At 39.0% G+C, this 12,109-nt stretch overlaps 1 protein-coding gene across 4 annotated transcripts in view; it reads left to right on the top strand.

Annotated features, from left to right (window-relative positions):
- The window catches only part of FAM3C (FAM3 metabolism regulating signaling molecule C), a 49,118-nt gene extending 42,240 nt beyond the window's left edge, over positions 1–6,878 (top strand). For all 4 annotated transcript variants that reach the window (XM_023639559.2, XM_070264958.1, XM_070264960.1 and 1 more), the window contains 2 exons: positions 3,442–3,568; positions 4,168–6,878. In XM_023639559.2, coding sequence (XP_023495327.1) covers positions 3,442–3,568; positions 4,168–4,257 — 217 coding nt within the window. In that variant the 3' untranslated portion in view covers positions 4,258–6,878. The remainder of the gene's footprint in view (positions 1–3,441; positions 3,569–4,167) is intronic.
- Positions 6,879–12,109: the final 5,231 nt, after the last annotated feature.

Below are 12,109 nucleotides of genomic sequence, written 5' to 3'. Positions count from 1 at the left end.
GCCGCCTGCAGCGGAGCGCGCGAACTTAACCACTCGGCCACGGGGCCAGCCCCGGATTTGCCTTGTATTTTTGCACACTTCCTTTTTCGAGTTTGAGCCCATCACAGAACACTTCTATAGGAGCACTAATTTAGAAACTATCCTCCTTTTTCCTGGGATTGTAAGCAATTGCATAGTGAAACTTGCTGGGGTTTTTTAAAGTTTGTTTGTTTTTAAAGAGTCGTAATCTCTCATAAGAATTTGTAGTCTGAACTTTTTATAATATGGCCTCTTTAAAGTCTAGGTTACATGGTCATCTATGCCTAGCGTTTCTTATTCTTCAAACTCTTGAGGTAACATGGTGATTTTCTTCCAAAGTTCTTAACACTTAACACTTCCACCTCCCCAGTGGTTATTCCCAGAGTTGAGCTCAGAATATCAGTTCTGCTTGTTGCTTTCTGTACTTTCGAGAAAGGGAGCATTGGCTTGGTTTGATGGTGTGACTGTAGGACTATCAGTTGTTTCTCCTTTCCCAGCAGAGATGGAGGCAGGGCTCAGAGACTCCCCATCTCCAGTTCCCACTTCCTCTTTCTTCTCCAGATTGCCTCTGTTCAGCTTTAGAATCTGTTGTAGGAAAACTTGATCTCTGTCTCGTCTACCTTCTGGTTTGTTACAAAATGATTTTCTATTCATTTTAAAGAAATTCTTAACTAAAATAATTTATTTCATATAAATTTTTAGCATATCAACTGGTTAAGATCATTAGTAAAGATTAAAATATATGTAACAAACTCATGGTACTCCTGCATAGAATAAAAAGCTTATTTCTCCAAAATATATGCTCCCTGTAAATACATTAGTTACACTGGCTTTTAAAGAAATAGGGCATTTTGACACCTACTGTATGTTTAATCATTTGCTCAAAATATTGGCTCTGTTGTATGGTTTTAAACTTTTTTGAAACATGAAATTATCTTTTACTTAATTAAATAGAAGATATCAAAAAGGAATAATAAAATCCCCCCAAATTCTACATGGGCAGATCAGAAAACTTTAGAAGTTATTGAGAAAGTTACCTTGTTATAATACTATAGTTAGAGATACGTAGGGACATGTTTCGGAGGTGCCCAAAACCACCCCCAGGTTTGATGATTCCCTAGGAGGACTCACGGGACTCGGCATATAGAACTGCTCACTCATGGCTATGATTTTTTACAGCAAAAGGAAACAAAGCAAAATCAGCAAAAGGGAGAATGCACAAATTTTGGAGGGACCCAGGCCCAAGTTTCCAAGAGTCCTCTCCCAAGTGGAGTCACAAAGGACATACTTAAGTCCTCCAGCAACAAATTGTGATAGCGCTGTGAAATGCTATCTACTAGGGAAACTTATTAAAGACAGTGCCCAGGGTTTTTACTGGGAGCTGGTCATGTAGGTCCCCTCTGCCTAACACATCCCAAAATTCCAGAGGCCCAGATGGAAAGTAGGTGTTCAGCATCAGCTGCATTGTTTGTATAGTTTAGGCACAGTGAACCATTCTGATCAGTTCTAGGAACTGAAAACAGGGTTCAGGCAATAGTTTCAGAGAGTGTCCCCCTAATATAAAAGTTGCTTATCAAGTGAACACATGAGTGAATTAGTGAAAGCTAATTCATGTGAGGATGGGCACAGGAAACACAGCTGCAGACCTCCCTGGGGAGAAAGCCAGAAGGAAGTACACGTGAATCTCTGGAAGGTCTCAGTCTTCACTGGCTCTTTTGTGTGGCCATTTCATTTATTCTTATTTCACTTGGTTTAAAGGCATCCCTCTATATAGATTTGAGTCTGAAAGGCTAAATATTCCAGGGCACAGATGATGTTCTCCCTGATTCTAGTGAACATCCCCCGGGAGGTTAGCAGTGGCCAGGCCATGGTCACATCAGCTCCATTGCCCCGTGGATGGGGTTTGCGTAAATTGTGAAAGCTTAATGATGTATGTAGTTCTTCCCTGTTTTATAAAGTTGTTTTTTTTAAAACATAAACTAACCTATTTATCTTCAAGTTAGTTAAATGAGAACTGTTGTACTTAGTGTTTCATTACTACATTAAAGGAGCTGACGTCAGCTTGGGATGTTTCAAAGAACACCGTGGGATAAATAGGTACCTTCCTCTCTGATCATGCTGTTTGCAGTTAATGATCCTCCAGCCATTTGCAAATATAAATCTTCCCTTTGCCTCAGATTTTAGCAGAACAAGGCTCTCTAATTGACCCATAAGTGCCATCTTTTTTTTTTTTATTGAGTTAATGATAGGTTACAATCTTGTGAAATTTCAGTTGTACATTAATGTTTGTCATTCGTGTTGTAGGTGCACCACTTCACCCTTTGTGCCCACCCCCCACCCCACCTTTCCCCTGGTATCCACTAAACTGTTCTTAGTCCATAATTTTAAATTCCTCATATAAGTGGAGTCATACACAGATTATCCTTCTCTCGCTGGCTTATTTCACTTAACATAATTCCCTCAAGGTCCATCCATGTTATTGCAAATGGAATGATTTTGTTCTGTTTTACAGCTGAGTAGTATTCCATTATATATATGTACCACATCTTCTTTATCCATTCGTCTGTTGCTGGGCACATAAGTGCCATCTTTTGAGTGATATATAGGACTTACTGCCAAATACCTGCACAGATGGCCCTTAATTATCATTTTCTTTTTTTTTTTAACTCTACAGCTAGCATGTTTCTACTGAATTGCTTCTCCCTTTTGAGACAGAAGGGAGACTGAGAGTCACTCAGCATTGGGTAATAACCTACACAAAGTTCTTTAATGGCGTCTTTCACTTAGCTGTTTCCCTAGCAGTTGATTTTTGTCACTGCCCTTCCTCCTGCTGGCAGGTACTTAGCTGCTGTGTGGTTAATATTTCCTTTTTATTAGATAACCACTTGGCAGTTATCACTCAAGTACAATTTATATCCCTATTCTCAAACTTCATTTTCTTTTAAATAATAGTATTAGAAACATCCTGATTTCTATTAGCATTTACCTTTATCCTCTTCGAATGTAATTTAAAGAGGGTTTAGTGGAGATTCAAAGTGATTTTTAATTTTCCAAAGATATCGATTGCTTAAGACCTTGGATTAACCTGGATAAACATCTACTAACTACAGTGTCCTTATTTGTTTGATGAATGTAGATGAAAGTGAATTATTGTTGTGAAATAAAGGCATCTAAAAGGTACTTCTTAATAGGATAAACTTAAAATCAATTGCTGTATTTCATGTCATTTGTCTCTAAAGAATTCAAATGGTAGGAATGTTACTCTGAAAAAGTTTCTTTATTCTTTTTCTAATGTTCTCTTAATTTACACTGGCAATTTTCTCATTGTATCTCATGTGTTAAATATCCTAGGTGAGTCAGTATTACTTAGCTAAAATACTGGGCACTACATTTACTGTATTATTCTTTCTCTCCTCCTTTAAGACTCAATGATGAGGCACGGCGGCTCATTGCTGACTTGGGGAGTACGTCTATTACTACTCTTGGTTTTCGAGACAATTGGGTCTTCTGTGGTGGTAAAGGCATTAAGACCAAAAGCCCTTTTGAACAGGTTAGTGTCTTAGACTTTCATAATTAATAGACGAAAGAAAATTGTATGAAACCATATGGTACACATTCCTATCTGAGTTATTTGAAGCTTAGATAAAGCAGACTTTAAATATGTTCATATATTTTTCGTAATTCTCAGTAATCAATCACTTATTTGAAATAACCATGGCGCTGTTTTAATTTTAAGACTTAAAAATAGTCAAATTCTGCATGGAAATTTGTTTCCTACATGACAGTGCATTGGCATATGATTATCTTTAGCCTTTTAGGAAGCATTGGTTAATAAAGATTTTAATTGATCTTTTCATATTGTAATCAAGTTTGGAAATACTTTAGAAGCTAGAAGATAAACTTTACTTTTTGAGTAACAAATGATCCTTTAAAAAATACGTGCGGTGTTTTGTTCTTTCAGCTGTTATTTGAAGCTCTGTCACTACATGCCAGGCCCCAAGGGTTGCTTTTTTAATGTCTTGAACAATAACTTATATGAACTCATTGTTGATGTGAGTGTTGCTGAAATGAATGTACTAAAGTATGTTACTGCAGATAAGCAGTTCACAAAGGTTTTTAAAACTGTATACTATTATTGTGTTCTAACAGTACATAAAGAATAATAAGGACACAAACAAATATGAAGGATGGCCTGAAGTTGTAGAAATGGAAGGATGCATCCCCCAGAAGCAAGACTAATGTGGAGAAAATTGAAGGAAGAGCACTTTCACTGTTCATGCGAGAGAGAGAAGAGAGGAACTATGTGTAAATATTTTAAGAGCATGCAGCCATCTTGGTGTGTGCATGAGCATTATCCCTTTTGATATCAGGATTATTTATTGCTAACGTAAATAGATATCTTTGTAAATAGACATCATAATGAGCAAATCACTGAACCATTTCTAAGCACATTTCCCTATTAGTACAGTGTTTAGAATGCTATGATAATGACATCTTTTAATTCTAAGAGCATACCCAATGGATAACTGAACAGATTGTGAAAAATATATTGATATATATACTGGTTGCTGTGAAAATGTATCATGGGATAATATGGATTTTAGGGAGGAGAGACTTTGTTTTCTTTCTATATATATTGCCTTTTGGTGATAGTATCTTTCAAATTAAGAAGCTATTTGGCTAGTTGTGTGTGTAACGTTACTTTACAGTCTGACTCTCCTCATGTTCCTCCTTTTTTGGTCTTTCTCTTCCCTTTCCAAGAAACGTAGAAATAAAATGATATGAAAACTTAGCTATGTGAAAAGCACAACAACATTCTTTTCTTTAATAAACAGAGTAAAAACTAAGTATATAAATGTAGATGGCATTCAGGACTGTAGCTTGCTAGATTTTGTGTTAGCAATGTGAATAACTTGATTTTGTATAAGCTATTTAGAGTGAGGCAGGAGGTGGCAACTCCACAGAACTGAGGAACCAGGCCAAGTCCCTTCCCCAACCTAACGAGTCATTCAGGATGGCCGTGTCAGTATATTTAGAGCAATATTGGCATATATTTTCCTTATTTAATTGTTATCAGCGTTTACAAAGTGGTTTGCAAAGAGGCATGCTTTAATATCACAATAATTTTGATTTGTAAACCAAGAAATTAATTCTGTATTTACTTCATCTAACTTCGTAATAGCAATTTTTGCCTGAAAATGTAGCGACATATTTAGAAAAGTCCTAATTACTGAGTGGACTGCTAACATTTTAAAAATAACTTTATTGATGCAAAGTGACTTTATACCCAATTCTACATAAAAATATAAGAGATCTAACTTTTTTGTTATCTTCAGATGTTCGCTAAATGACTCAAGGTTTTAAAAACTTTTTTGGGACATTCAGTACCTATTGTGTATGAAGTGTCTTAAACTGCGACATAAACAAATTTAACGATCAAACTGCCGTTTACAATAAAGGCAGCACTTATATAACTAAAAGCAGTGTTTTTTATTTTGCTGTAAACCAAGTTGGAAGCCATTCAGCTATTTCTTAAATATTAATGAGCTTTGAGGTACTGTTTCTTCCCTCAAACTGAATGTAATTTATGAATAGATGCACCTTACAGGTTTAAACAATTTTCGTAAACTTTTCAGATTTTTGGTGCTTATATAATAAATCACATTCAGCATGTATTTTTTTGACATTTAAAATACTTTCCTCAATTCTGTAAATTAAAAAGAATAGCTATTTTACGATTCTAGCGATTGTGAAATAAATGTTGCATTTTTAAAAAAACAATAAATACTCTTGGTTTTGCATTGTGATTTTTTTTTTGTATTATCTAACAAAGTAATATACCTACAGAACTTCACAGTAGCATTTTGTAAAGAATTTATTGTACTGCTTAACATGCAAATTTAAGTCATTTCTGTGGTTAAACACACTAGTATCCTGAGGATATATCTTAACATGTATAGAATTTAAGTGTCTAGATGGCAGGACATCCCTTTCAAAGTAAAGAAGGAAAAATGATAGCTTTGTAAAGGTGTATACGATATCCAAAGAAGGGAGGAAGGTTGGTCTACTTTGCTTTTGTTTCAGTTCGATCTTGTCGAGATTGTGCCGCCTTCACTTTGGAAGCAATAATTTTACTACATTTCATTTTCAGATATCTTTTAAAAGTCAGCATTATAAATGAAACAATGCTCATTTAATGTTGTTAAGAATTTTCTTGATTAAAATCAAATTTGGCATTGACACATGGGTAGTTTAATGGTGTTTAAGGATTTATGGATGCCTATTTTTTATTTGTAATCATAGATGCTTTCCCAGGACAAGTGTATTATGATATGCCTGTTAAAATTAAGCAAAGACAGTAGGAAAATAAGTGATATTTGGGAAATGAAGGAAAAATTGAGCCAGTCTTTATATTCCTGACTTTAATTTGATTAAAGTAAAATTTATCATTGTTCTTTCTATATTTCATTGTATTTGTTTTGAAATGAATCAGCTAATAGTTTATAATTTTATGCCAGATGAAGCTCATGTATTTAGCCTATATTGCTCTTTATACTTTAAAAGTTTATACGAATTGTAAATGATTTGACCCCCCCAAGAAAGACCATAGTTTCATTCCGTTTGGTTGACACTCTCCATTTTTAAATGAAAGAATGAGAAATGTGCACTGTGTTCAGTTATTAGAACAGTTAAAAGTGGAAATGCACTTAGATACTTGTTAAAATCAATATGAAGGAGAAAAATTACTTGGGTTGATCAGGGAAAAGATTTGCCACTTAACCTCTTCAATTAGGCCTTGGACAGCAATAAGTACATGTAAATTAAGAGTTGTAGAATAAAGTACCTAAGATTTTACCTTTTCTAAAGCGTTCCTCAGAAGAATTCTTTTGCTGTCTCTTCCTGGGATGGTTTTTCTGTCGTCTACCTGGTTTTTGATTGTCACGTGCCAATGGCTGGTTAATCTCCATTCCCCTCACAGCTCCCTCAGTTTAACTAGGCCTTGTCCTTTCCTATTGATTGTCTCTCCTCTCCCCCATCTGCTCTCTTGAGGTTCCGGTCAAATTAAGAGTTAGAGAGAGTGGAAAGCAGACAGGCCTGGCTTAGCAGTGTCAGTCTGTTGCTAGGCAGCTTGATGGGAGCCGCAAAGGATGGTGCAGACAGCATGGTGAAAGCTTCAGGGAATCTTAGGGACTCTTCCTTCAGTCCAGTGAGGGGGCAGACCACTGGAAAGCAGCTAAATTAAGGCAACACTTTCGGGACCGGCCCCGTGACTGGGTGGTTAAGTTCAGCGCTCCTCTTTGGCAGCCCAGTGTTTCGCTGGTTCGGATCCTGGGCACAGACATGGCACTGCTCATCAGGCCATGCTGAGGCGGCGTCCCACACAGCACAACCACAGGCACTCACAACTAGAATATACTGGTGGGCTTTGGAGGGAAGAAGAAGGGGGAAAAGAAAAGAGTTGGCAACAGTTGTTAGCTCAGGTGCCAATCTTCAAAAAAAAAAAAGGCAACACTTTTAACACCAGTATGTCTCTTCTAGAAGTGGTCAGAAAGGAAAAGGGACTGGCCAGCCCTTTGAGACAGAAGAGAGATTTCTCTTGGGTTTGTTCCATGGGCAGTTTATAAGCAAACAACACAAGGAAGACAGTCTTCCCAGGACAGCTAGTTCACAGGGGTGACTTGCTGACATTACTAACCTCACTCTTCAGCTGTGCATAAATTATGCCCACCACTGGAGTGTATTAAATATGGAAAGAAGGGCCGGCCCACTGGCGCAGTGGTTAAGTTCGCACATTCTACTTCTTGGCGGCCCGGAGTTCGCCGGTTCGGATCCCGGGTACAGACATGGTACCGCTTGGTAAAAAGCCATGCTGTAGTAGGCGTCCCCACACATAAAGTAGAGGAAGATGGGCATGGATGTTAGCTCAGGGCCAGTCTTCCTCAGCAAAAAGAGGGGGATTGGCAGTAGTTAGCTCAGGGCTAATCTTCCTCAAAAAAAGAAAAAAATATGGAAAGAACAAGTTGATGCTAAGTTGGTAAAAGATATTCCCTTTGATTATGGCAAATTGGTTTATGAACCTGTGAGCTCCTAATGTTCCATATAATCAGCCCATATTTGTTTCATTTGATAGAAAAGGGGCCTGAAATCTTAAAGGGGAGAGAATTGTGTAGAGAGGGAACAGTGTAGGATACTGGTTAAGAGTACAGACCTGCCTGAGTCTATGTCTCAGTTGCACTGTCGATCACATGAGGACCTTGAGAAAGTCAATGTCTTCACCTGTGAAATAGGGATAATACCATGTGGTTTTGGTGCCTAGCAAAATGCGTGGCACAAACTACTCATTCAGTGCAACAGTATTTCTGTTAGTGTTGACTATGTCTCTTGCAGGCTAGTAATGTTTTAGCCCAAGAGAAAAGTTGTCTGACTCTTTAGCTTTTTGATCCCATCATACCAAGTGCTACAGTCTCATTGTTTGTGTCCCCCTCACATTCTTATGTTGAAACCTAATCCCCAAGGTGATGGTATTTTGAGGTGGGGCCTTTGGGAGGTGATTAGGTCATGAGGGTAGAGCCCTGCTGAATGGGATTAGTCCTCTTATAAAAGAGACCCCAGAGAGCTCTCTGGCCTCTTCTGCCCTGGGAGGACACAGCAAGAAGATGGCCATCTGTGAACCAGGAAGCAGGCCCTCACCACATACCAAATCTGCTGACACCTTGACCTTGACTTCCCAGTCTCCAGAACAGTGGGGAATAAATTTCTGTTGTTTATAGGCCACCCAGTCTATGGTGTTTTGTTACAGTAGCCCGAATGGACTAAGATGCCAAGCCTAACGGGAACCATTAAATGACTCAGGCAATAAGGTCATGGGAGGGGAAGCAGCTATTCACCTGAGGTTCTGCTTGACCTCCCAGCCTCTGACTATATACCACCTACGCTTTCCCTCAGTCCACACTGACACCAGACTCCCTTTCATGTGTAGAATTCAAGCTTCGGTGTATCTCCAGACAGCTAGCATTTCAGATGATCACATGTTATAGTTTTACTTGCTGGCCCACCTGTAGGGAAAGTATGTGACTTCAGCCAGAGGCCAGGAGTGTTTTCTGATTCCTTTCTGGGCAGCAGCTGGTTGAAGACCCTCAAGGAGAGCCCTCTGGGGGCTGACCCTGTGGCCAAGTGGTTAAGTTCGTGTGCTCCACAGCCCTGGGTTTGGATCCTGGGCACAGACCTACACACCGCTCATCAAGCCATGCTGTGGCTGCATCCCATGTAGAACTAGAATGACCTACAAATAGGATATACAACTATGTACTGGAGCTTTGAGGAGGGAAAAAAAAAAGGAAGATTGGCAACAGATGTTAGCTCAGGGCCAATCTTCCTCACCACAAAAAATAAACAAAACCTTGAAAACAAAAGGGAAATCCTCTGCTGAAGCCCCAGTCTGGGAGGACATGGGACAATAGACCTTGATCCCTGTTTCTAGTAACTTCCTAACTATCCACTCAACTCTTGCTGCAGGACAGGGTGGGACAGCTGTCAGGTCACAGGAGATGCTGGGGCTCAGCTGGCACCCTCTTGCACACCAGCTTTTGCTTCTTGCTCACAGGTCCTGTGAAGGTTCTTACCCACCAGCAAGATTGCCTGGGCAAGAGAGGAATCTTGAATGAGAATTTTAAGACATTTTATTGCTTTCTGGGATCAGCACTTTTTTAATAACAGTAAGTCTATTATTTGAAACTTATAAATTTGACTTCCAAACATTTTCAACAATGTGTTATGCATGCCAGTGCAGTCCTGCTTGTCCACAGTGCTGTTGCTACTGCTTGGATGTGACAGGACCAGTTGAACAAGCTCAATACTGGGGCCACTGAATTCCCTGCCAAGCCTTTGCCTTCTGTATCTGGAATAAAATGACCAAGTTGCTAATTGGCTTCTGTATACCCCTGTGTATTGGGAGCCCGATTAGAGAGGTACTCTGTGCTTTATTTGACAAAAGCAGAAATGAACTTCAAGGAGAATGTCTTGCAAGGTCAAGCTCTGAGCAGAGGAGAGATTTAAAAGCAAATGATGCTAAGAGCTGTAATTAGAAATATGTTCAGTTCGTGGAGAAAGCAGTAGTCCCTGAGAGTAGTGGTCCTCTGGGGGAAGCCCTGGGTCGAAGAAGTGGGAGAGTCGATTGGTGAGAGTTTCCTTAGGTGTGCGGAGTGAGCCCTGGGCCTTATGTCCCATGTGCTCCTTACCAAGGGGCAAAGAACATACTCTAAATGATTTTCTGTTTTCCCTTAGGGAGAGGACCTGAGGTTTAAGATCAGTAAATTAGCTTGTTCCTTGACTCCTATAGAAAGACGAAACTTTTGACCCAGGGAATGAGGTTGAAAGCCAATTCTTGTGGAACTGTTAACACCTAGCAAGGAGGTGTTAAAATTCTATTATGGAAATACTCTGGTTGGAGGAGCTCCTTAGAATTCCACGCACTGGGGGTGTGGGACCTGGGCGCAGTTACAGGAGTTGTGGCAAATGAAATGTGGAGATTGTGTCCTATACTTAGTCAACAAATTTTAAAGTGTAGAGTCCCAAGAAATGATAAATTGGGCGTTTGGAGGAAGAAAAAGTGTTCAAGCCATCAAAGGAGAGAATTTCTCATTCGGAATAACAGAATTTATCTTCAAGCTTGTAAAATTATTTAGCCTGCACCCATTAAATAGAGGGCATGTTAAAGCGGATTTATCACATTCCCTTTTTCAGTTGTCCCTGTGCCATTTCTTGCTTTGCTTAGAGCCTGTGAGGAGCAAAAATTGGTTGTTTGCTGGGGAGTCTGAGATGAAGCAATTACAATGGGTAGGACTTTAAACTTACACAATGTTGTATGTCAGTTATATCTCAATAAAGCTGGGGGAAAAAATAAAAATAACTGACAAAAACATTTTTAAAACTTATTTTAAAAGTAGGGATTATGTACTAGAAGTAAATAGGTAATTATTGACTTACATTTTATATATTTACACCTTTCCTTGGGTAATGAAGAGTTCGAGGTACGTTTAAAGGTACAGTTAAATTTGGTGATCTTCCTCTTTTATCAGAGTGATTGGGGGCTACAAGGAGCCACTCTTCCTTTGTCTTTGCTGTCCATGGCAGGAGGATGGGGGCCATGATTCCGGGTGTTGGGTTGTTTCTGGCATGCCGAGGGAAGGCTCCTCGGCCTCGTGGAGGTGAATCACCCTGAGCAGTTAGACAGAGGGAAGCAAGCAGCACTCATCCTGCTTTTCCAATTCTCACCAACCAATCAGATGCTTTCACTTATTCTGCAAATTAAAAAGTCACATGTGAAACTTTAGTTTGTGTTGCCTTGGTCCACATTTATTATTCCTTCCCTTTACAATCAGCGGGAGAGGCTGTTTTTTCTAGCATGATTTTGTTTCAAGAGGTTTTAATCGTGTAAACCATCTCTCGTGGTTTTTCTTTGGATGTGAATGTAAACCATTTCCAATGGTAAGTTTCATCCATCTATTAAAAATAACACTTTATGTAACAATTGGCTGTAAGCACAACAATAAAGAGGATGTAAGTATTTATTTACTGTCACACTCAATTAGTTTGATCTTTACCCCTAGTCACTTCCTTTTGGAATGATTGTTAGATTCTTGCATAACCCAGCTGTTAGCCGCATTGAGATCTAAAATCGCAGGCAGTTTAAATCACTTCGAGCTCAGAAATCAACAGGCAGTGTATTTTATTTCATGGTGAATTCTAAGATCTCAGATCTTCCATCACTTCACTCCTGTTCCTCAACCAAGTTTATATAACTAATCATGAAGGAACATCCTGTGATTTTCACTTATTTATAAATCCCCCAAACTCTTTAAATGGTATACTGTAAACTCAGCATACGGACTATTGTGATGCTGTGAGGCGCACAATAATGATATGATGATTAAGGGCACAGACTCTGAAGCAGTCCGTTCTGCATGACCTTGGGCTGCTTACTTAACTCACGATTACTGTATCAGTTTCCTCATCTGTAAAATGAGGACCACAATAATGAGACCTACTTTATGAGGTTATTGTGAGGGTTAAATGTCTTAATACATACAAT

The sequence above is a fragment of the Equus caballus genome, chromosome 4 (assembly GCF_041296265.1).
Source record: "Equus caballus isolate H_3958 breed thoroughbred chromosome 4, TB-T2T, whole genome shotgun sequence".
In the NCBI taxonomy this organism is placed as follows: Eukaryota; Metazoa; Chordata; class Mammalia; order Perissodactyla; family Equidae; genus Equus; species Equus caballus.
This window is presented reverse-complemented; position numbering and strand designations above follow the sequence as displayed.